Source organism: Anabrus simplex, chromosome 3 (assembly GCF_040414725.1).
Source record: "Anabrus simplex isolate iqAnaSimp1 chromosome 3, ASM4041472v1, whole genome shotgun sequence".
Lineage (NCBI taxonomy): Eukaryota > Metazoa > Arthropoda > Insecta > Orthoptera > Tettigoniidae > Anabrus > Anabrus simplex.
Window position 1 is genome coordinate 2,700,082 of NC_090267.1, and position 26,523 is coordinate 2,726,604.

The 26,523-nt window shown below is 42.3% G+C and overlaps 1 protein-coding gene across 1 annotated transcript in view; it reads right to left on the reverse strand.

The window, feature by feature from the left end:
- The window catches only part of LOC136866901 (zinc finger protein 16), a 257,206-nt gene that overhangs the window by 99,345 nt on the left and 131,338 nt on the right, over positions 1 to 26,523 (reverse strand). Inside the window, exon 3 of the mRNA XM_067143997.2 lies at positions 18,492 to 18,572. Coding sequence (XP_067000098.2) covers positions 18,492 to 18,572 — 81 coding nt within the window. The remainder of the gene's footprint in view (positions 1 to 18,491; positions 18,573 to 26,523) is intronic.

Sequence of the window (26,523 nt, forward strand, 5' to 3'; positions counted from 1 at the left end):
CTCTCGACTGACGAGCATCAGGCAACATGAGTGCTGCCAGTTTGATCAAGCAACAAGGCACTCTCGATGGACGTGCATCAGGCAACATGAGTGCTGCCAGTTTGACTTGGAGACCAAGCAACAAGGCACTCTCGACGGACGAGCATCAGGCAACATGAGTGCTGCCAGTTTGACTTGGAGACCAAGCAACAAGGCACTCTCGACGGACGAGCATCAGGCAACATGAGTGCTGCACTCTCGACGGACGAGCATCAGGCAACATGAGTGCTGCACTCTCGATGGACGTGCATCAGGCAACATGAGTGCTGCCAGCTTGACTTGGAGACCAAGCAACAAGGCACTCTCGACGGACGAGCATCAGGCAACATGAGTGCTGCCAGTTTGACTTGGAGACCAAGCAACAAGGCACTCTCGACTGACGAGCATCAGGCAACATGAGTGCTGCCAGTTTGATCAAGCAACAAGGCACTCTCGATGGACGTGCATCAGGCAACATGAGTGCTGCCAGTTTGACTTGGAGACCAAGCAACAAGGCACTCTCGATGGACGAGCATCAGGCAACATGAGTGCTGCCAGTTTGACTTGGAGACCAAGCAACAAGGCACTCTCGACGGACGAGCATCAGGCAACATGAGTGCTGCACTCTCGATGGACGAGCATCAGGCAACATGAGTGCTGCCAGTTTGACTTGGAGACCAAGCAACAAGGCACTCTCGATGGACGAGCATCAGGCAACATGAGTGCTGCCAGTTTGACTTGGAGACCAAGCAACAAGGCACTCTCGACTGACGAGCATCAGGCAACATGAGTGCTGCACTCTCGACGGACGAGCATCAGGCAACATGAGTGCTGCACTCTCGATGGACGAGCATCAGGCAACAAGAGTGCTGTCAGTTTGACTTGGAGACCAAGCAACAAGGCACTCTCGACGGACGAGCCAGTCATTCTAAAAGAACGGCTACTGCTGGGCACCCAGTGTGTTCGGAGGACATTGCTCGCCCATGCAATGCGATGCATATCCTCAACTTCTTTTGACTCATCTCGAAAGTCCACCGTACTTCCCCGAACTGGCACCTGCAGACTTCATTTTTGTTTCCATGCTTCAAGGGAATCTTGAAAGGCACACGTGCTGACGTACCAGACATCAAAATATGTGCAACATTAAAGCTGTGACGAACTCCAAAAGATACATTGGCTACCACATTCCAGCAGCTGTACAAACGTTGCGAAAAATTGTTGTAGCCGAACTGTTTAGACACATCCTGTAGGTGGGTGTAACATTATTAACCAGGACAGTACTTTTCTTCAGCCTCTGGCCTCTACTTTTAAGGTAAAATGGGATGGCTAATTGCCCCATTTCTGTGGAAATGACTCATCAATGAAGACTACTTCGGGCAAATGACAACAGCCAACAGCGCAGTCCTTTTCCCCAGAATTCTGCAGCAAGTCTGGGGTGAGTGTTTGCTCTCTACGCAACGGTAAGACCGACTTTATATGAATGCCACCAACAACACTGAAAGTTGGAACTGAATGCGCTTCCGTTGGGAGAAATGATGGAATGATGTCCAGACTTCCGCATTATGAAATTAGTAAAATTACTAGCTTTTGCCCCACAGACCAGGTTTGGCTAAACTAAGCAAGATATAGAAAAGTACACTGTAATTTGACTTTAAGCTGGATTATATTACGTAAGTACATGCACTAGCAACGTAAAACAAACGAGTATTGGAAGGTGGAATTCTGAATTCAACGTAACCTTACTTGTATCCTAAGTTATCAAGAAAGGGGTGCTGGAACATCACATCTACTCTAACATGCCCCGTCTGCCACTAAAAGGTACGAGGAAGTGACATTCGCAAGTGCGCATGTCCCTCCGTGAACCATTATTTATTTTACCTATATAAACCCTACACTCATAGGAACAAGGAAGCTTACATCCAGTGAAACACTGACCATAACTAGCTCAGAAAGAAAGAGAATAGGAGTAGCTGAAATAAGGTTTTATAGAAGAATGCTGAATAGGAGATCGGCAGATCGTATCATGAATGACGCGATATTGAATCGAATTTCTGAGAGGTGATCAATTTTGTGAAATTTGACTAGAAGAATAGATAGAAGGAAAGGACACATGTTCAGTGGTGATTTGAGCGAAGTGCAAGTGGTGAGAGCTGTACCGGGAGGTACAACTCAACATTGATCAACAGATGTCACTACTAATGTGACATTCATAAAGTGACTGGATTCTTCTTTTTTTATGGGTGTTCGCCACAATTATTCCAAGCAATGCTGGACTTTAGACGTACCTATTAAAAAACTCATGTCATGCAGTCCAGTGCAACTAGTAATTGAAAGAAATTTTGTATTTATGGATTTTCTGATCTGAAAGGACTCTCCTACTTTTTGATATTTCAAGGTTTGCAATACTTTTTATTCATCCCGCTAACGTGGGATTCTAACCAATCATAAATTTCATGTACCTTATATATGTTTCAGCCAGTCAAACGTTTCTTGTACCTATTTTATCCGCCAATAAAAATGAGAGGGTGTGTCCGGTTTTAGTCCAGAGCCTTCTCGAACCCTCTTCTCGTGTATAAAGGCTGACGCATTTTCGACTTAACTTTCTGATCGTCGTCTTACTGAGTGTGTGTGTTAATAGAAGAGGCGGTGGCCTCAATCCTCGGCAGGCAGAACATCAGCTAAGGTAATGGCCAACAGTTTTTCCATCTAAGCAGTTATCTCCGCAAGCAGACCCGAGGGGAAGGATCCAATCTTTAACTATGTAACTGCCAATTTCCAAAAATGCACACTTTCTTCCTGCAAATGTAAAAGATCAAGTACGTCGAGTACTTAAACTGTAATTCGGGGATACAGAGTGCGTTACCCTCTCGAATTCCCCTTTCAATTGATCTTGAGGTGAGTATGATTTTGTAACATTTTTCGCTTGTAACTTGTAAATTAACTTGTCCATCTAGTCACCTCAATAGTGTGCATCGTCGGGCCACAAGTCCAAGTAGGGTTTCAAGAAGCGCAAGTGTCCGCCTCTTGGGGTCACGAGGTACCCCCGTGTAAACTAATCGATATGGTGTTGTAAATTGTAGGTTGCGCCTAGAGAGGCCAGAAAGTGTAAGTTCATTGAGCAAAGTTAATGGTTGCCTTGAGTAGGCTCTAAGGGTTTGGGAGCGCGGTCTTCTTGGCAGAAATTGTAGAGCTTTCAGCTTCTTTCCTTCAAATGTAAATATATTTGTGTGATACTGAATGGTGCCTTAGGAAGGCCATTTCTTGTAAGCTTTGGAGCAATAGTGCTCTTCATAATTGTAATCTAAATTTCCTGTAAAACAATCGGGAGTTTCGTTTCCTTGTCATCTGTCTAATCCAACAATTGCGACGTTGGGATCTTGATAAATTATGAGCTTGAAGCTCCAATTTTAACTAGTATTTTCTACGTTTTCATGTTTTTTTTTTCGATTTTGTACCTAACCACCTGTACCTGAAATCTTGCTGTTTGTTAAAATTTAATATCTGAATTTAAAGTTGTATACTAATCTTTGACTCTCGTAGATAGACCCATTCCAGCCCGCACCTTATTTCACCTCTGTGATGCACGAAAACACAGTAACAAGTGGTAGCAGAGCGTGGTTGAATGGATCTAGAGGAAGCCCCTTTCGACGGCTAAACGTAGAATTCATACCGAACTCAAAGAATTTTCTCGGCTGCTGGAAATTTCCAAAATTATTAAATTCATTTTCTGTAAGCCTGTCCGGTCGTCGCGAAGACCTCGCTCACGGCTACTTGCGCAAAGAGGAATTGATCCACGAGCTCCTCATTAGAAAAATCCAATCCGGAGGCACGGCCGTGGCAGATGTTGTCAAACTTAAAGATTCTCTGGAACTCCCCGTTTGTATCCCAGTATTTGGGTAGAAAGAAATTGATGAGGCTCTATCCACTACCACTGACAATAACACCGAAGCTGCTTTCTGTAGTTAGTTTCTTTGAAGTGAACGATCCGTCTGCAAACCAACTTCAAAGAGTTCAGGCTAGGTTATTTCATTCCTACAATAGGGCTAGAGACCTAATGTCTCTAAAATTAAAGGATGATCATGCTAAAGAGTCTAGTAATTTGGTTATTTATCTGTCCCAGATGTCTAATAGAATTAGCCAATTGTTGTCTGGGGCTCCTACTCCCAAAAGCGACCGAGTTCCTTTGATAAACCTAACTACTGCGGAGGATTCTAGGAAAGCTATAGAAAGTAGGGAATCTCTTACAACTCAACAAAAGTCTGCCCCAATGGAAACGGAGGCGGGTTATATAAGACAACTTCCACCTTTCTTCTTGAATAATGCTGTGTATGAGCCTTCACAACCTCCTATGCCGTCACCTATTATGCCAACCGGTTTCATTACTTTACCTCATCCATTGGCTATGTTGCTTAAGGGCATTTCAATATCTTCAGTAAATTCAACCAATGAAGTCATTTCCTTCCTAAGTGTTTAGTAGAATTTCAGGATCATGCGTTAGTTTTTGCCCCATCTCAATCCCAAATACCTGAGATTATTTATCCTTCTGTAGGCATCCTCTCTGACAAAATAGTTAAAGCAATAGCTGGTCGATCATCTATAGAAGACTTTTATGCCCACCTACTAGTTAATTTCATTCCGGCTAGAGCTATGCCATCTTTGATCCAAAAGTACTGCTTAAAAGTGCGGAGGTTGGATGAGAACCTGGCAGATTTTATTCAGGATATTAAAATTTACACCAGGGTATTCGCTCTTTATTTAACTGAAGTTCAAATTGTGCAGACGGATTTGAAGGTACCTCTCCGCCCTATAGGCCGTATCTACGTTTCGCGTCACGTCCTCAAACCTTTTCAGAAGTAGAGGCAATGGCCGTGTCAGAAGGAGTAAGGTTCGCCCGACACCTTACGAGTTGCAAAGGAGCCCCCTCCGTCATCTAATAGTTCTCGGTCTCCACCTCGCCGAACAATCCCAACACGTAAGTGTTATGCTTGAAGATCAACCGACCATCTTCGAAATAAATGCCCCTTGATAAGATCTAGTGGAAATAGAAACGGAGCCGGTCCTTATCAAGGTTGATTTAAATGCGGCTCGTTTTCTCAGCTTGCCAAGAATTGCACAGATTTTAATAGCACACCATCTTTCTCCACTTCTCGTGTTACCTCAGCTAACCCAAATAATAGGAAGTTTCTAGCGTCCTTGGCTGATTCAGCATGTTTGCTTTCCCGGAGCTGACCTCCCATTAAAACAAGTAAAAATTCTGTTAAGGGTGAAGTTTCTTCTAATTTGTCATTTGAAGGCCCCAGAGAATGCCTTAGGAATGCGGAAGAGGCCCCAGAATGTGTGCCATTCCTGAGAATTGAAGTAAATAACGAACCTGTCACGGCTCTATTAGACTCAGGGAGTGAGTGTTCCATAATTCTGAAGAATGGTATTCTAAATTAAAAACGGCCGTAAGTTGCCGGACCTTTGTTCCTCTTCTGTTGAATGTGTTTCGGCTAAACCCTCTGCGTTAGAAATTTTAGGTTTCAATTTTGCTAAAGTTCGTATTTCGAAATTTACCTGGAAAGTGAAGTTATTTGTTGCTAAACAATCGTCTTGCTCTGTAATATTGGGGGCCAATTTTTTGTTTAATACAGGTCTTGTGCTCGAAATTGAGAACAAGTAGTGCACCTTCAAATTTGCTAGTAACTGTAATATTCTCCTTTTGAAGTGTAATCCTGTGTCATGTTAATCTATTTCACCTACCCAGAGTCACATGCTGTTAGATCTTAGGCATCTACCTGAGGATCAGTCTGAAAGTATTAGGAGGCTGTGTCAGTCCTTTCCTCGTGTATTTTCAGATACCCTTGGAGTTACTGATCTTATGGAATATAAGATTGAGTTAACTGATTCTATTGCAGTTAGGTTTCTACCTTATAGGCTGTCCCCACCTCAAATGAAGGATCTTAAGGAAATTATTGATCAAATGATAAAGTATGGAACAATCCGATCACAAGTCGGCGTATTCATCGCCCATTTTTCTCGTGCCGAAACCCTAAGGTGGCTTCAGGCCTGTGAATGATTACAGGGCTTTTAACCGTAAGGTGGTGTTAAAATCTGTGCGCCTTCCTGATCTTCACTCTTGTTTTTCATGGTTTCGAAAGGCCAAATTCTTTACCATGCTAGATCTTAATCAGGCATATAACCGGATAACTCTAGCAGAAGAATCGAAGTATCTAACGGCTTCCGCCCCGCATTGGGACTTGTATGAATACAACCGGGTACCTTTCGGGCTCCCCACGGGTGCTGTTCTTACTTGACTGCCAGATAGGGTCATCTCGAACATCAAATATGAACATCTGTATCACTGCCTCGAAGATATTGTGTTTTCTGAGACCTTTGAAGAACACTTCGAGCAACTAAAGGAAGGACTCAATCGCTTTCGCAAGGCTGGGTTGACTGTGAAATTATCTAAGGTAGCTTCTGCTAAGCCTTCTTTATCGTTCTTAGGGAACATTGTGTCACCCGATGGTGTTTCTAATGACCTTTCCATAACACAGGCGATCCGTGATTCCAAACCACCTAAGGACATCAAATGCATCGCCAGGTTCATGGGCATGGTGAACTTCTTCAGGAAATGTATTCCTAACTTCGCTAACAGAGAGGCTCCCCTGAACTTACTGCGTAGGAAAGGCGTCAAATTTGAATGGGGGCCGTTACAGCAAGCCGCTTTTGAAGACCTGAAATTAGCCCCTGTATTAGCCATGCCATATTTCTTTATGGAACTCATTGTCCAAACAGACGCCTCGTCATCTGCTGTTGCGGCTGTCCTTCTTCAGGAAACCGAACTCGCCTGCGCTTCTAGGATATTACTGGATCAAGAGGCCAAATATTCAATCTCTGAACTTGAGGGTTTGGCAGTATTGTTTGCCCTAGAGTATCTGTAACATGTCAAATTTGAATTAGAAACGGACAACCAAGCCTTAAGTTGGGTATTAGCTAGGCCTCGTCGTACTGGATGTACAGCCCGTAATAATAATAATAATAATAATAATAATAATAATAATAATAATAATAATAATGCACCCTTGAAAATTGGTTATTGGTTTGTATGGAAAGAATATTTTATTACTGGGGTGGAACAATGCATAAAATTATCATCCAGGAAGGAGATTTCAACTCTGCACTGTCTGCTAGCCCGCAGTGAAACAGGTTTTCCCCCTACCGTGTAAGCGAGTCTGGGTTTTTTGTGCCTTGTTGAAGACACCAGATGAGTAGCACGTGGACATGAACTCTACCAGACCAAAAGCGATCAATACTTTGAGATTTTGACGTCATGATATTTAACCAATTGGATCGCAAGGTTAGCCCGATCGCTAAATCTCAGCCAATAAAATTCAATTAACAAACACACCTACGTCTTGAAGAAATAAATACCCATGTATCTGGGGGAATCTTTCTCTTTTGCTTTTGCTCTTTTGTGTCTTCAGTTGTCTACGTGAGTAACTGCTTCGTACAAGTACAAGTAATCGTGTTGTAAGAGCACATTTGTTATTGGAGACGGCGTATCCGACGTTGAACATTACAAGCATTCATTTGATGAAAGATGATATTTTTGTCTGCTTCTGAGGAAATTTGGAAACGCAGCAGTTCAGATTTCCTTAATTTCATAAATCTGAGAAAATTTAAAGTACGTAAAAACTGTGCCAGCTTGGAGAATCGAGTGTGTGTTGGGAACTATTTCTAAAACAGACCTTTTAGTTTCAGCTTTCACCAGAAGACGGAAGATCACTAGCAGCCCTGAACTATTTCGGAAGAATGGAACTTCAGCATTACGACGGAGTTTGTAATTGTCCTAAGTCCTCGCCTGCTGCAGCCATGTGTAACTAAAATGTGAGGCATAATTCAGCCCAGGGGAGAATAATATCGGAGATGGAGTTTGGTTAAATATTCACTGATCATCAAGCGAGTCCAGAAGCCAAGTCTACTACAGCTAAGATTTTAAATTATACTTTTCTCTATTTTCTGTTGTAATAATTATGTAGACGTAGTCCTTGCTTGAATATTTGAAATCATTTCTAATAGTCTTTGTAGTTAGGAATTTCACTCTTCTTTCACTGGTGTTGGTAGATTTGATGTGTGTGAGAGTGTATTTGGGACCTATAATTTGTTCTATTTGAGTGAGTGCTTCGTGACATGTTCTCACTGTCCCATGATAAGTCGAGGAAAGTGTTAAAAATATTTGACCCACGCGATAACATTTATTAATTTATAAAATAATGATGGAATAATTTTTGAATTATTTGGGACAGAATATCAACGTGTTCTGTGAACTTAGGATTTTTCCTTGATGTTTTGTGGTTTATCATAGATTCGAGATAGGATAGAGTCATCTATGATTTCATTAAACCATAGCCTACGATGACGCGACCCCGCGCGTATAATAATAATAATAATAATAATAATAATAATAATAATTGACATTATTACGGTCTAATAGAATGTTTAAAGGTCATGAGTGTAATTATTACTGTGCTTATAAATGATTAATGTGTGCTATATTGAAGTAGATGTTGGCCTGGAATATTGGTCGTGGCTTGAATGTCCACAAATTTTGCATTTACTGTTATTGGTATTTTTGAGACTTGTAAATGGATCTTAAGATAGGATTTTATTTGTATGTCCATTACGTGAGTCAGTTAAGGAAGAGAGTGTGTCTTTGAACATAATTTCTTCTTATGCAGCACATATTGATCGATAATTTGAGATAATAGGAGATTAAAAATAACGTAGTCGTGACTCATAGACCGTATGCGCGAATGCTTATTTACCTATGACTGTAGGCAATTCTATGGAATTTTTAGTGATAATTTCTACTGTAAAATTATCCTGGAACATCGTTGTGGAATCTATTTCATTGGAAAAGTGGTAATCCTGTTGCAATCACACGTCAGACGATTGTAATGGTAGCCCTTGTCTGATATTGTCATCGGGAGAAACTCTCATATTTCAAATAAAATTTAAAATTAAAAATCAAGAGATAGGGTTCGATAAATCTATTTGATAATATTACCGTGGACCAAAGCTTGAATGTGAGATGGATGAATGACTGATTTTGTTTGTAAATGTGATTTTCATGGTGATGTTTCGTCATGATATGTGTACGCTGTGCGCGTAAAGTTTTCGATTTTTTTTGTTGTTTTGTGGCGAGCATATTTGGCTCAATTATAAATCTTTAAGCAATTTTATGACGGAATAAGATAGATTAGGATCTTTGCTTCGAGGGAAAATACTTAAGCAAGGATCGCGTCAATGAACTAAGCTCACAAAATGTAAAATGTTTAACTTTACAATGCGAGAATTTTAAGTCTTTATTGTGAGTTGTGCACAACACTAGGTCAATTGCCACAAAGGTAAAAATCTAATGAGTTGAATATTGGATTTCAAAATAATTTAATTAAATAATTTGAAGCTTAAGTAATTAATTAGGATAATATTTAATTAATAGAAATGATTTATTTGATTTTTCGTGGGAGGTAAAAATTTGACTCATTGTAAAATGAATCGCAGAGTATTGTTAATTTAAATAATAATTTGAAAAATCAGATTTTTGATATTTTGAGATAGGATTTTCTCAGATAATAATTTAATTAATTTCCTAATACGATTTATTAAGACTCAGTTTCGTATCTTTGCAGAACGCAATTTAATGAAGAACTGTGGGTGAATTCCAGCAGGGAAGAGCTAAATATTTTTTATTTCAAGATTTTGAAAATATTAATGGAATTTGGAAAGTGCTAGTAATTTCCTTTTAATAAATGTTAAAACCCATTTCTTTTTAGTATTTTCATTTGTCGTCAGTCCTTAGGTTGTCCCTGTCCTCTATAATTTAGCGTTGCCTGTAAGCGAACGTTCCGCCTCTGGGACTTTTGCTTACCGGCTGGGCTGCCCGGCAAAACGGGGACAATAATAGTAATAATAATAATAATCGTATGGCTTCAGCTACCGTGTGCAGACATTTCAATTTGACGCCATCTGGCTGTGTGCTCGTCAATTTCGACGTTCCGTTTACTCTACGCCCACTAGATGGCAGACCGAGTAAACCGAAACTCTCTTGGGCGTCCATTTAATGAATTTTGTCGGGTAAACAGCAAATGTGTCACCAGAGATGTTTTACATGCCGACATCGTACGACATGGAGTGTCTAATGGACTTTTTCTCGCCCTTCAGAAATCCGACTGCCTCTGCCGGGTTTGAACCCGCTATCTTGGGATCCGGAGGCCGACACACTACAAACTGATCCACAGAGGCAGCTGTACAGCCCGTTGGGCATCAGGATTTCTGCATCCCAATTTGATGTGAGACACATTAGAGGATCAGAAAATGTAGTTGCTGATGGACTACGACGCATGTTTTCACATGAAATGAAGACCAATGAACTGGAAGATGGTTCTTCTCTTTCCACGCCCATACTTTCGGGTATCAATGCTATTCTGACTGATGCCCCTAAGTTATTTCGGGATATTGAGAAATATCAGCGTGAAGATCCAGTGCTGGCTCCTATAATGGAAACCCTTTCTTCCGGGAAACATGTCCCTGATGTATTGAGGAACGGGGTTTTGTGTTGCCCTTCGAGGCACGATCAGAATGAAAGTAGTGGTTCCAGGTGTGCATGATCCAATGATCTTCAAGTACTATCATGAGACCTCATTAGGGGGCATTTAGGCATCTTAGGGTGATGTTTATTTGGAAGAGTATGGACGGTGAAATCCGAGAAATGGTTAAAGCTTGTAAATCTTGCTTGCTTAGTAAGCCCACCTTGTCTACTAAGCTAGGGTTATTGTCATCGCATCAAGTATCTCTCCCCATAGAGCGTCTATATATAGACTATGTCGAAACTTTCCCCCCAATCAAAGGGGAACGGAAATAAATTTATTCTGGCGTGTGTAGACGGCTTCACTAGATTTTCACGGTTGTTTCCGACTAAGCTGGCCACCGCTCAGTCAACATTTTCTTGTCTGAATACTATCTTTGCTTCTTTTGGTCCTTGTCGATACATAGATTCTGATAATGCTAAGGCGTTTACATCTGCTTTGATCTGTCCACATCACATGTAACAACCTCCGCTTATTACCTTCAACCGTCTCTAGCTGAGCGGGTCAATCGTAATCTTCGAGCTGCTTTAATTGCCTTTCATCATGATCTTTCCAGGTGGGATACTTCCCTACATTGGTTAACATTTGCTCTAAATTCGGCGGTTCATGAGTCCCACAAGTTCACCTCGGCATCTCTCATGTTAAGTTTGTTCCCATCAAGCTGCTCAGTAATCTTTGGTCGCTTAATGACATATTGCCAGAGACAATAGATCCCGATAATATTAGAGATCTATGAAAGAAGGCTACGAGTAATCTTAAAGCTTCTCATGAAAAAGTTAGAGAAAGATATGATCGTGGACGAAGGCCCATCAATTTAAAAGCCGGAAATCAGGTCATAGTTAGAAATTTTGTACCTGCGGGCAAGCTTGCCCCCAAATATCATGGGCCGTGTATAATTTTGGATTTCCTAACCCCGGTCACGTTATTGGTCAGCAACCCTGCCACGGAGAGGATATTTAGAGTTCACCTTTCTCAGGTGAAACCAATACAAACTCCTTGCACCAGTATATAGGCCACTAAATCTTGGCAGTAAGAAAAGGTTGTATTCCTTACACTTATGATCCGGTATCGTAAAATCGATTAGACAGAAGAATGTTTGTAATATTGAGGCCTTCTGCCCCGATCATAAGAAATTCATATTGGTAAGTAGATTTGTACAACCTTCCCCTCCATAGCCATAGCCTGGTGGCCATTACCTAGCCCCGTCTCCAAAACGATGCATATTGAACACACACTCATCCTCTAAGCCGCCCGCCTCATCATTACCTGCAATAAAACAAATCAAACAGAACTCTCAATCCCCACCAACCTCTGTCGTCGAGTAAAATTACTGTTTCAGTGATCTCTAAGCCATAGGCTGCCGTGTTTCAACATCGGCGAGCGCTGCCGTCGTGGGAAAATGGCCCACTCCACTCTGGTCCAGTGTCCTTGTTAACGGCGCGCCGGAACTCCATCCTTTCCGGCAAGGGCTGAGGTGCGGTAACCCAACCGCCAACCCACCTTGGAACAGTACCTCGACATCTGGTCAGCGGCGACCATCACCATGGCTACCCTTCTCATAGCGTGGAAGGTGTATCTGAGGGTACGTAGGGGGACCCGGAAACCCCACCCGGGGATCGGTGCCGGTGGCCAGTCTTGCCGTCAAACTTGAACTGTATATCCCAGACGTCTACGACTAAAAAAATACTTCAAGACTAATTTTCAAAATAATTTTTCAAAAAATGAACTTTCAACAAGAAACGTTTCATGCGTGAAATTCAAGCACAAAAATTTCTTTTCTCTACTGTGTCACCCCAGGGAAGGATCTTGAAGAATGTCATCTATCATACAAAACTTGAAACAGCTAGTACAGGAAGTTGGGACATTCATCAACAGATGTCACTACTAAAGAGATAGATTATGTGACATTTTAGGTTTCTAAACTGATTGGATTTCTTTTGTTTTGGGGTTTTCGCCACAACTATTTCAATAAGTGTTGATTTATCCCCATAGATGTCTCTATTAAAAAGTTGATGTCATACACTCCAGTGCAAAGTGAATCAACTAGTAACTGAAAGAAATGTTGTGTTTACGGGTTTTCTGGACTTTTTTTAGCTTTTGATATTTCAAGGTTTGCAACACTTATTCATCCCACCAATGTGGGATTCTAACCAATCATAAATAATTTCATGTATTTATTTTTCAGCCAATCAAACGTTTCTTGTGCCTATTCCATCTGCCAATAGAAATGAGAGGGTGTGTCCGCTTTTAGTCCAGAACCTTCTCAAACCCTCCTCTCGGGCATTAATGCTGACGCCTTTTCGAGTTAAGTTGTCTTTTTGATCGTCATCTTACTGAGTGTGTGTGTAAAGACAGGAGGCGGGGGCCTCAATCTTCGGCAGGCAGAACATCAGCTAAGATAGTGGCCAACAGTCTTTTTATCTAAGTGGATATCTGTGCAAGATGACCCGAGGGGAAGGTTCCAATCTTTAACTATGTAACTGTCAATTTCCTAAAATGTAAACTTTCTTCCTTCAAATGTAGAAGTTCAAGTAAGTCGAGTAGTTAAACTGTAATCCGGGGATAGAGAGTGCGTTACCCTCTCGCATTCCCCTTTCTTGAGGTGACTATGATTTTGTAACCGTTTCCGCTTGTAACTTGTAAATTTACTTGTCCATCTAGTCACCTCAGTAGTGTGCATCATCGGGCCACAAGTCCAAGTAGGGTTTCAAGGAGCACAAGTGTCCGCCTCTTGGGGTCACGAGGTACCCCTGTGTAAACTAATCGATATGGTGTTGTAAGTTGTGCTCCGTTTATTGAGCAAAGACATTGTAGTAAAAGTTAATGGTTGCCTTGAGTAGGCTGGAACAGGGTCTCCTTGGCAGAAACTCTAGATCATTTAGGCTCTTTCTTTCAAATGTAAATATATTTGTGTGATATTGAATGGTGCCTTTGGAAGGCCATATCTTGTAACCTCTGGAGCAATAGCGCTCTTGATAATAGTATTCTAAAATTTCCTGTAAAACAATTGGGAGATTCGTCTCCTTGACTATCTGTCTAACGCAACAATTGCGGTGTTGGGATCTTTGTAAATTAACTCAAATTACAACTAGTCTTTTCTAGATCTTTTCCTGTTTTTTCTCTTTTGCATCGAACTACCTGTACCTGGATCTCGTTGGTCGTTAATATCTGAAAGAAATACAACCTTAATTTTCAAGTTTTAGACAGATCCGCACCATCTTACACCTCTGTGATCCAATACTGGTACACCAAATATTTAAAGTAGTACAGGAAAGGGTGACATGGAGAGCTGCACCAAACAACAAGAGGAAAAGAAATAATGCAATGATTTTTATAATGTACTGAACAGTAGCTCACCATCAAACACAGCGAGTTTCTCTCATCTGCCCGGCGTTCGGTGTCTGCCTGCCATTGACCCATCACTCCTGGCACTTCCCTCACTCTGACCGTGCATAACATTAGCTCACCATCAAACACAGCGAGTTTCTCTCATCTGTGTGGCACTCGGTGTCTGCCTGCCATTGACCCATCACTCCTGGCACTTCCCTCACTCTGCCCGTGCATAACATTAGCTCACCATCAAACACAGCGAGTTTCTCTCATCTGTGTGGCACTCGGTGTCTGCCTGCCATTGACCCATCACTCCCCGTAACAAGCATGGGACTTCCCTCACTCTGATCGTGTATAACATTAGCCCACCATCAAACACAGCGAGTTTCTCTCATCTGTGTGGCACTCGGTGTCTGCCTGCCATTGACCCATCACTCCCCATAACAAGCATGGGACTTCCCTCACTCTGATCGTGTATAACATTAGCCCACCATCAAACACAGCGAGTTGCTCTCATCTGTGTGGCGTTCGGTGTCTGCCTGCCATTGACCCATCACTCCTGTCACTTCCCTCACTCTGACCGTGTATAACATTAGCTCACCATCAAACACAGCGAGTTTCTCTCATCTGTCCGGCACTCGGTGTCTGCCTGCCATTGACCCATCACTCCTGGCACTTCCCTCACTCTGACCGTGTATAACATTAGCCCACCATCAAACACAGCGAGTTTCTCTCATCTGTGTGGCGTTCGGTGTCTGCCTGCCATTGACCCATCACTCCCCATAACAAGCATGGGACTTCCCTCACTCTGACCGTGCATAACATTAGCTCACCATCAAACACAGCGAGTTTCTCTCATCTGTCCGGCACTCGGTGTCTGCCTGCCATTGACCCATCACTCCCCATAACAAGCATGGGACTTCCCTCACTCTGATCGTGTATAACATTAGCTCACCATCAAACACAGCGAGTTTCTCTCATCTGTCCGGCACTCGGTGTCTGCCTGCCATTGACCCATCACTCCTGGCACTTCCCTCACTCTGACCGTGCATAACATTAGCTCACCATCAAACACAGCGAGTTTCTCTCATCTGTGTGGCACTCGGTGTCTGCCTGCCATTGACCCATCACTCCCCATAACAAGCATGGGACTTCCCTCACTCTGACCGAGCATAACATTAGCTCACCATCAAACACAGCGAGTTTCTCTCATGTGTCCGGCACTCGGTGTCTGCCTGCCATTGACCCATCACTCCCCATAACAAGCATGGGACTTCCCTCACTCTGACCGTGTATAACATTAGCTCACCGTCAAACACAGCGAGTTTCTCTCATCTGTGTGGCACTCGGTGTCTGCCTGCCATTGACCCATCACTCCCCATAACAAGCATGGGACTTCCCTCACTCTGACCGAGCATAACATTAGCTCACCGTCAAACACAGCGAGTTTCTCTCATCTGTCCGGCACTCGGTGTCTGCCTGCCATTGACCCATCACTCCCCATAACAAGCATGGGACTTCCCTCACTCTGACCGTGTATAACATTAGCTCACCGTCAAACACAGCGAGTTTCTCTCATCTGTGTGGCACTCGGTGTCTGCCTGCCATTGACCCAACACTCCCCATAACAAGCATGGGACTTCCCTCACTCTGACCGTGTATAACATTAGCTCACCATCAAACACAGCGAGTTTCTCTCATCTGTGTGGCGTTCGGTGTCTGCCTGCCATTGACCCATCACTCCCCATAACAAGCATGGGACTTCCCTCACTCTGACCATGCATAACATTAGCTCACCGTCAAACACAGCGAGTTTCTCTCATCTGTGTGGCACTCGGTGTCTGCCTGCCATTGACCCATCACTCCTGGCACTTCCCTCACTCTGACCGTGTATAACATTAGCTCACCATCAAACACAGCGAGTTTCTCTCATCTGTCCGGCACTCGGTGTCTGCCTGCCATTGACCCATCACTCCTGGCACTTCCCTCACTCTGACCGTGTATAACATTAGCTCACCATCAAACACAGCGAGTTTCTCTCATCTGTGTGGCACTCGGTGTCTGCCTGCCATTGACCCATCACTCCTGGCACTTCCCTCACTCTGACCGTGTATAACATTAGCTCACCATCAAACACAGCGAGTTTCTCTCATCTGTCCGGCACTCGGTGTCTGCCTGCCATTGACCCATCACTCCCCATAACAAGCATGGGACTTCCCTCACTCTGATCGTGTATAACATTAGCTCACCATCAAACACAGCGAGTTTCTCTCATCTGTGTGGCACTCGGTGTCTGCCTGCCATTGACCCATCACTCCCCATAACAAGCATGGGACTTCCCTCACTCTGACCGAGCATAACATTAGCTCACCATCAAACACAGCGAGTTTCTCTCATCTGTCCGGCACTCGGTGTCTGCCTGCCATTGACCCATCACTCCCCATAACAAGCATGGGACTTCCCTCACTCTGACCGAGCATAACATTAGCTCACCATCAAACACAGCGAGTTTCTCTCATGTGTCCGGCACTCGGTGTCTGCCTGCCATTGACCCATCACTCCCCATAACAAGCATGGGACTTCCCTCACTCTGACCGAGCATAACATTAGCTCACCATCAAACACAGCGAGTTTCTCTCATCTGTCCGGCACTCGGTGTCTGCCTGCCATTGACCCATCACTCCTGGCACTTCCCTCACTCTGACCGAGCATAACATTAGCTCACCGTCAAACACAGCGAGCTTCTCTCATCTGTCCGGCACTCGGTGTCTGCCTGCCATTGACCCATCACTCCTGGCACTTCCCTCACTCTGACCGAGCATAACATTAGCTCACCGTCAAACACAGCGAGCTTCTCTCATCTGTCCGGCACTCGGTGTCTGCCTGCCATTGACCCATCACTCCCCATAACAAGCATGGGACTTCTCTTACTCTGACCGTGTATAACATTAGCTCACCGTCAAACACAGCGAGTTTCTCTCATCTGTGCGGCACTCGGTGTCTGCCTGCCACTGACCCATCACTCCCCGTAACAAGCACGCCACTTCCCTCATAACGTAACAATTACAGATATAAAATTAAGCTCGTACCTTATGACAGGGGTATCCTACATCCCACCGTGTTAGGAAACTCTGACTCGCACACATTAGTTATGCTATTTTCCTCCAGATATGTCCTTTCAGTTCTCCAATGCGTGTGGAGTTTCTTCCATACAATTTTTTAATTTAAGTTTCCACATAAATAAATCTGGGGACATTGATGGCCATAAGTTTGTACTAAAAACCGATATTCAAACAATATTCTCAATGAAGTTAATGCATCATTATCTGTACTTCCACTATCAATACCAGTCAGTTCTTGTCCCCCTTTATGTTACACAGTCTATGAAGTACACAAGGATTACGGCTTTCAACTCTACAGAAGGAAGGAAACGTATATGGTCAGAATAAAGAAACCTACATGACCCGAAATAATTCAGATGTCCGCTTCTATGGCTGAATGGTTAGCGTGAGTTTCCTGAATTTTATTTCTACAGGGGTCCTGGGTTTCATTCCCGGCAGGGTTGTGAAGTTTAACCTTCAATGGTTAATTCCAATGCCTCGGGGGCTGGGTCTTTGTGCTGTCCCTAACATCCCTGCAACTAAAACACCACACATAACACTATCCTCCACCACAATAACACACAGTTACCTACATGTGGCAGATACCACCCACCCTCATCGGAGGGTCTGCCTTCCAATTGCTGCTCTAAGCTAGAAATAGCCACATAAAATTATTATATTGTTACCTACAGATAGAGAGGATAAAGAGTATGGTGTATCTCAGGAGTGACATAGCAGCAGGCTTCCTTCCAAATCAAATTGAATGTTGAGAAAGCTAAGTCCTATGCAGTAGTGATCTAAGCTTAAAATACAACAAGATTATAGAAAAGTGTTATGTCCTATAAATCCTACTAAAAGGTGCAGAAGCCTACACGTTGCAACAGAAAACAGAATCCCACGTTTCAACATGTGGATATACCAGCGAATCTTGAAAATCTTGTGAACAGAGCGCGTAAAAAATTAGGAAGTTCTCCAGGAAAAAGAGCTGTTGGCTTCAGCTCATAAATTAAAATAAGGAGACTGGAATATACGAGTCACATCATGAGGAATCATCAAAAGTATCATCAGCGACAATTAATACTCCAAGATAAAATTTAAGGCAGAAATTAATTTTTAGGCTCAAGACATGGGCTGGTATGTCCTAAAAGGATGATACCCGTGCTCGTATAGGATACAGCCGCTCCAGGTCCACAGTAACTAGCCAAAGAATTTTGAACTAATTAAAAAAAGTATGAAAAGTAGGTTTTACAAATTGGCAGTCTCATAAAATGTACTATCTCTAAAAAGCAGCAGCAGAAGTGATGAAACCAGTTCCACTATGTGATTTAAAATGACAGCCCGCTCATTGCAATGTGTTCAGCATATTTCTCACAATTTCCATTACAAAAAACATTATCAATTATTACATTACCTGCACTTGTTGTGGCTCTGCCAACTCTGATTTGATATCTTCATTCAAGTGTATCTGCTCTGATGAAAGTTCATTACTGTCCTAGAAAGGAGAAGTTGGGCACATTCTTCAATACATCTGGCAATTTAGTCATCAACAAATAAATGTGACAATTCATACTTTGCTAGTAAATGAGACAGATTGAAAACCTTGTCATATTTTCAGAAACTTTTTACACATGGAGGATCTTCAACAACATATCTGCTGAGAGACTTTCAGGAGGGGAAATAATGTCCCCCACTTGAATGCTTACGGTATGCATGAATTGTGGAGTCATCATATAACATAAAACCTCCTAAAACAATGAAACATCACGAAAATGTTAAGATACATCGCAAAATATCTGCTCATCATAAACAAACTGATTTTAAAATTAAGAACTAAAAATGTATTACTGTTATTTTTTACATACAATATCGACAAGTAAATCTCAATACAAAATAAATTTCTTCGTCACTTATTGCACAGCCTGAAGGCCGATCTACCATGAGCTGCCATATAGCTAGGTGTCACCGAGAAGGCATTCTAAGCATATGAGGAGTGATGTTTTCCATTGCTTTCCTCTTCTGGCCAGGCAGTGTTGTTACATACTAGTCTCTCATGTCCACTGAACTGTACACACGACCCAACCATACGAACGACAGTTTCTACCCTTTCTACACGAAGGAGTTGTATAATGCATGCAGTATTGCCAGAGTCAAGGATGAAACTGAGGCACAAAGTACTTGTTCTAGCCCACACCAGAAAACATCGGGCTTGGGGAACATGTGAACCATATCTACGACTCGAATCATATTGAATAAACATTCCTTGTAGTAAAAGAGGACAGTTCGGGCGCCGCCTCCTCCTCCAGGCTCCCAGGGGCCCCTCCGCCTCCCGCGGGAAATTTGAATTTTGGCGGGAAATTTGAATGTTGGCACGAGATTTCAATTTGTAAACAAAGCCACGTGCTTTTTGACAGCTGTCATCGACAACAACGCATCGCTAACCTCACTGCTGCCATCTTGACGGGCCTAAACCTCAGTGGTACCAACTTAACCTAACTAGCGCGATATTTGAATTTGTAAACAAATCCACGTGTTTTTTGACAGCCACGTGCTTTTTCACAGACAACAACGCATCGCTAAACTCACTGCTGCCATCTTGACGGGCCTAAACTTCAGTAGTACCAACTTAACCTCACTAGCGAGAGATAAACAAATCCACATGTTTTTTGACAGCCACGTGCCTTTTGACAGACAACAACGTATCGCAAACCTCAATACTGCCATCTTGACGGGCCTAAACCTTAGTGGTACCAACTTAACCTCACAAGCGCGAGATAAACAAATCCACGTGTATTTTGACAGCAGGCACCCGCCATCTTTAATCAAGAGAGCACCGTGCTGCCCTCTTTATCGCAGTAGATGTAAATTCGTCACCTGTCATCGGCAGTGCTGCCATCTTGGCGGACCTAAACCTTAGTGCTGCCAACTTAACCTCACTAGCGCGAGATAAACAAATCCACGTGCTTTTCTGACAGCTGTCATCCGCCATCTTGCATCACAAACCTCAGTGCTGCACTCTTTAGTTGAAATGTGGTGGCGGCAATTTGAAAAATTCTACATTCTCTTGTTTGGAAACAAACCAATGCGATTTTTTGACAGCTATCATCCGCCATCTTTAATCCAGAGAGCACCGTGCTGCCCTCTTTAGCTACTTACCTTTGAAATGTGGTGGCGGATAATTTGAAAAATGCTTTTTGACAGCAGCCATCTTTGAGCACCGTGCTACCCTCTTTAGCTAGATACCTGGGGTGGCAGGCAATTCTACGTGACAGCAGCCATCTTTGAGCACCGTGCTGCCCTCTTTGTGGTGGCGGCAATTTGAAGAATTCTACATGCTCTTGTTTGGAAACAAACCCACGCGCGTTTTTTACAACCGTCATCCGCCATCTAAAATCAACAGAGCACAGTGCTGCCCTCTTTAGCTAGATACCCTTGAAATGTGGTGGTGGCAAATTCCACGTGCTCTTGTTTGGAAACAAAGCCACATGCATTTTGACAGCTATCATCCGCCATCTTTAATCAACAGAGCACCGTGCTGCTATCATGCGGGCAATTTCGTTAGCTGTCATCCGCCATCTTTAATGAACAGAGCATCGTGCTGCCCTCATGCGGGCAATTTCGTTAGCTGTCATCCGCCATCTTTAATGAACAGAGCACCGTGCTACCCTCATGCGGGTAATTTCGTTAGCTGCCATCCGCTATCTTTAATGAACAGAGCACCGTGCTGCCATCTTTGTCTTGGCATCTTTATTCTTTGACATGTGGTGGCGGCAATTTCCACATCCGCAATCTGAGAGCACCGTGACGTACTCTTCGTTGTGGTGGACAATTTAAAAGAACATGTCAAGGAATACCTTTGTTCTAGGAGAAGAAAAGACTACAGTTCTGAACGGCTTGCGTAAGATAGCGATTGTTATAACCTCTTTTTCCCTGCTCCGTTAAGGTATATCTTTATCGAATACTTGAGGATTATATTACAAAAGAAGTGATTAAGAGTATAATCGAACACTCTACTCGATACAACATATGATCAGAACATTGAATGATGTGTTTGGGGTGCACCTTCGTTCTAAGAGAATCGAACCCGAGACTGCCGGGCGAGAGGCAAGCACACTAAACCAAACTGTAGGAGCCGGCAATTCTCTTTCTATATAATAATTTCGTGTGGCTATTTCTAGCCAAGTGCAGCCTAAAACTAAATCCTAGATTTGTTACATCAGGAAGGGTAACTGGCTAAATCCTGGTCTTTCAGCGTCAGGAAGGGCAATCGGCCGTAAAACAGATTCTTGCTATTTAAACTCTTGCGTCAGGAGGGGGCGCTCGGCTGTAAAACATATTTTTAATCCCAAGAGAATCGAACCCGAGACTGCCGGGTGAGAGGCAAGCACACTAAACCAAACTGTAGGAGCCGGCAATTCTCCTTCTATATAATAATTTCGTGTAGCTATTTCTAGCCAAGTGCAGTCTAAAAATAAATCCTAGTCTTGTGCATCAGGAAGGGTAACTGGCTAAATCCTGGTCTTTCAGCGTCAGGAAGGGCAATCGGCCGTAAAACAGATTCTTGCGATTGAAAATCTCGTGTTAGGAAGGGGAATTATGCTGTAAAACATATTTTTAATCCCGGCCCTGTTACGTTAGGGACCACATCTAGCTGTAAAAACAGGAGCTCCAAACATTACAGTATTAAGCTTTAGTAGCAGGCTATGTGCTCACACCGGGTTACATTTTTTTGTTCCACCGCATAGAACACTGTCTTTGAAGTTGTATCGGCGCAGTCAGTCAGAGCGAGGTAAGGAATGCATGCGTTGACTGAAATTGTACACTCGGATTCCGGCTGTAGTAACCTTGAACGAGGACACTGCGTGCTGATAAGCTACTTGTAACTCACGGAACATTTTCTTAGCCGTGTAGCATTTAGCTGGTGTAAGTTCCTAACATAAAATATTATGATTGAACGGAGAGGTTAAAACCCAGTACTAGCACATAGCCTACCCCTATCGAAAGAGCCTGCACGGTGCCGGTACATAGCCTACTCCTACCGATGAAGCCTGCACACAGCTTATCGCCTCCATCCGACAGATGATTCACCATCAACATCTTGTACTCACAATCATTTTCGAAGGAGTCTGCACAAGGTTTAACGCCCCCATCAACAGCCCTTACTTAATGCTGGCTTTTTGCACACCCTCGAAACTGCCTAAGAATGTAATATACAATAGTAGGGAGAGGGTAAAACTCGGTGTCGGTACATAGCCTACTCCTACCGATGAAGCCTGCACACAGCTTATCGCCTCCATCCGACAGATGAATCGCCATCAACATCTTATACTCACAATCATTTTCGAAGGAGCCTGCACAAGCTTTAACGTCCCCATCAACAGCCCTTACTTAATGCTGGCTTTTTGCACGCCCTCGAAACTACCTAACAATGTAATATACAACAGTAGGAAGAGGGTAAAACCCAGTGCCGGCACATAGCCTACTCCTACCGATGAAGCCTGCACACAGCTTATCGCCTCCATCCGACAGATGAATCGCCATCAACATCTTGTACTCACAATCATTTTCGAAGGAGTCTGCACAAGGTTTGACGCCCCCATCAACAGCCCTTACTTAATGCTGGCTTTTTGCACGCCCTAGAAACTACCTAAGAATGTAATATACAACAGTAGGGAGAGGGTAAAACCCAGTGCCGGCACATAGCCTACTCCTACCGATGAAGCCTGCACACAGCTTATCGCCTCCAACCGACAGATGAATCGCCATCAACATTTTGTACTCACAATCATTTTCGAAGCAGTCTGCACAAGGTTTGACGCCCCCATCAACAGCCCTTACTTAATGCTGGCTTTTTGCACGCCCTAGAAACTACCTAAGAATGTAATATACAACAGTAGGGAGAGGGTAAAACCCAGTGCCGGCACATAGCCTACTCCTACCGATGAAGCCTGCACACAGCTTATCGCCTCCATCCGACAGATGAATCGCCATCAACATCTTGCACTCACAATCATTTTCGAAGGAGTCTGCACAAGGTTTAACGTCCCCAGCAACAGCCCTTACTTAATGCTGGCTTTTTGCACGCCCTCGAAACTACCTGAGAATGTAATATGCAACAGCAGGATCGCCTCCATCCGACAAATGAATCACCCTCAACACTCTTGTACCCGCAATCATTCTCGCTACTTCGGGAGATAGCGGGTTCGAACCCCTACTGTCGGAAGCTGTAAGAAAGCAAATGCTAGGCGAGGGACCTGCGTCATCGTCATAACGTGTAATTACATGATCTAGCCGGATGTGGTCTTAGCTCAATACCTTTAAGTGCCTACAGGTAAGGAATACCGCGGATGTTGGCTTCTTGCTTAGCTTAGTACCCTCCCGTTTAAGTCCAGAGGTCGAGGATCGCGCGCTAACTTTCCAAGGCTCGATCCGCTGCAGAACTCTTAAATTCTGACACCTCGGCATCAACAGCAAGTTCGATCCCGGCTTAAATACGTCAGCCTGCAGAACTCAGCGTAAGACCCTCAGGAGAGCTCTTGTTGCATAAACATTTCGTTCCGATTGTACTGCAAACGTCTGCAATTCTTGATATCCGCTTGGTGACAAGCAGCATATTTACTCGCTGCAGTCTGCGTGAAGCGCTCACAGTTCTTTGTATGTGTTTATTACGTGCACATCTCCCGTCTAAGTACTGTCTGCTGTGAATATTATTCTTGAGCCTTCAACTTTGAACTGTCAGTTACTGTTTGCAAAGCAACTTCTACGCTAGGTAATAAACATCTACATTCATATATATTTTCTTTTCTACTTAGGTACAACTAGAATATTATCGTTCGAGTTATAGGCTTGAAGGTACGCATTTTATTCATCCGAGTAACAGTCCGCAGCGCGAACATTTTGAGGTATGTCTGACTTCTATAGGTTGAAACTTGGTTTCTTCCGAACATCGTAACTTTAGTCTATTGATAAATAGTTGTTCTCTTCAATCTACATGTTGTACTAGAGGTTAATCTTATAATTTCAAACTTACAGCCATGTCTAACCTCTAAAGGTTCAAACTTGGTTTCTTCGGAACATAGCAACTTTAGTCTATTGATAAATAGTTGTTCTCTTCATTCCTCATGCTATAGAAGAGGTTAATCTTATAATTTCAAACTCACAGCCATGTCCGACCTCTATACGTTGAAACTTGGTTTCTTCTGAACATCATAACTTTAGTCTATTGATAAATAGTTATTCTCTTCAACCCACATGCTGTAGAAGAGGTTAATCTTATAATTTCAAACTTACAGCCATGTCTGACCTCTATAGGTTGAAACGTGGTTTCTTCCGAACATCATAACTTTAGTCTATTGATAAATAGTTATTTTCTTCAATCCTCATGCTATAGAAGAGGTCAATCTTATAATTTCAAACTTACAGCAATGTCTGCCCTCTATAAGTTGAAACTTGGCTTCTTCCGAACATTGTAACTTTAGTCTATTGATAAATATTTGTTCTCTTCAATCCTCATGCTATAGAAGAGGTTAATATTATAATTTCAAACTTACAGCCATGTCTGACCTCTATAGGTTGAAACTAGGTTTCTTCCGAACATCGTAACTTTAGTCTATTGGTAAATAGTTCCCTCTTCTATCCGCACGCTATAGAAGATGTTAATCTTATAATTTCAAACGTACATAAATGTCTGACCTCTATAGGTTGAAACTTGGTTTCTTCTGAACATCGTAACTTTAGTCTAATGATAAATAGTTGTTCGCTTTAATCCACATACTACAGAAGATTTTAATCTTATAATTTCAAACTCACAGCAATGTCTGACCTGTACAGGTTCAAATTTGGTTTCTTCCGAACATCGTAACTTTAGTCTAATGATAAATAGTTGTTCGCTTTAATCTAGATGCTATAGAAGATGTTAATCTTATAATTTCAAACTCACAGCAATGTCTGACCTGTACAGGTTCAAATTTGGTTTCTTCCGAACATCGTAACTTTAGTCTAATGATAAATAGTTGTTCGCTTTAATCCACATACTACAGAAGATTTTAATCTTATAATTTCAAACTCACAGCAATGTCTGACCTGTACAGGTTCAAATTTGGTTTCTTCCGAACATCGTAACTTTAGTCTAATGATAAATAGTTGTTCGCTTTAATCTAGATGCTATAGAAGATGTTAATCTTATGATTTCAAACTCACAGCAATGTCTGACCTGTGCAGGTTGAAACTTGGTTTCTTCCGAACATCGTAACTTCAGTCTATTGATAAATAGTTATTTTCTTTAATCTGCATGCCATAGAAGAGGTCAATCTTATAATTTCAAACTTACAGCAATGTCTAACCTCTATAGGTTGAAACTTGGTTTCTTCCGAAGGTCGTAACATTAGTCTAATGATAAATAGTTGTTCTCTTCAATCCACATGCTACAGAAGATGTTAATCTTATAATTTCAAACTTACACAAATGCTACATCAATAATAACTAAATTGTGTAGTGTATGAGGATTATTCAATGCTGAGAAGTAGTGATATTTTGTCTGTTTTGGTTTAGATTACATTGTAGGAGACGTAAGTGCTGAATATGTATTGCTGTAATATATAAATCTATTTGTGGCGAAATTGTGGAGACGGAGGGGTGTATGAGGTATTTATTGCTAAAATGTGGAGAGGGAGAAATTATAGTAGAGGTATGTCTTTTAATTATAGTGTATTTCAGAGAAGTAGTGCATAGGGACCTATATGTATATGTGAGAGTGGAATAGGTATTATGGGGTATTCATTGTTAAAATGTGGAGAAGTATGTCTGTTAATTAGATTGTAATTAGAGAAGTAGTGCATAGCGGTCTATGTGTATGTGGGAGAGTAAGCAAATTGTGGTTTTGCGGTCCTGAAGTGGATCAAGCATGGTTAAGCACGAATAAGTTGCGACAGGTGAGGTGTAAGGTAAACATAGGCATGGTTGGCCTGAGCACACCTAAGCAGAGTAGGTCAAGCAGAAAAACAATGGCTGTGTTAGAATGTGCTGAGTAAACAAGGACAGTTGGTAGAAGGTGTAGTCTTGCTCCGGGATCGCATATGTGATATTTTAAGTTTATTATTTACTGTAAGTAAGGCAAACGGTTCATAGAGGGAATCTACCGTTCGCCAGTTGATTATTAATATTATTATTATTACTTTATTATTATGATTATTACAATTATTTGATTATTATTATTATTATTATTATTATTATTATTATTATTATTATTATTATTATTATTATTATTATTATTATTGACATCACTATTATTATTTTATATGTGGGTAGGGGGTATTTTATATTTAGTTATTTATTTATTTATTCATCTAATTATTTATTTGACGTGATAGTGTAGGGTGGCTTAGGAAATGAGTATTTTTAGGAGGGAAGTATGGACGTGCCATGAGGAAAAAAGGATGGCTGCCGTG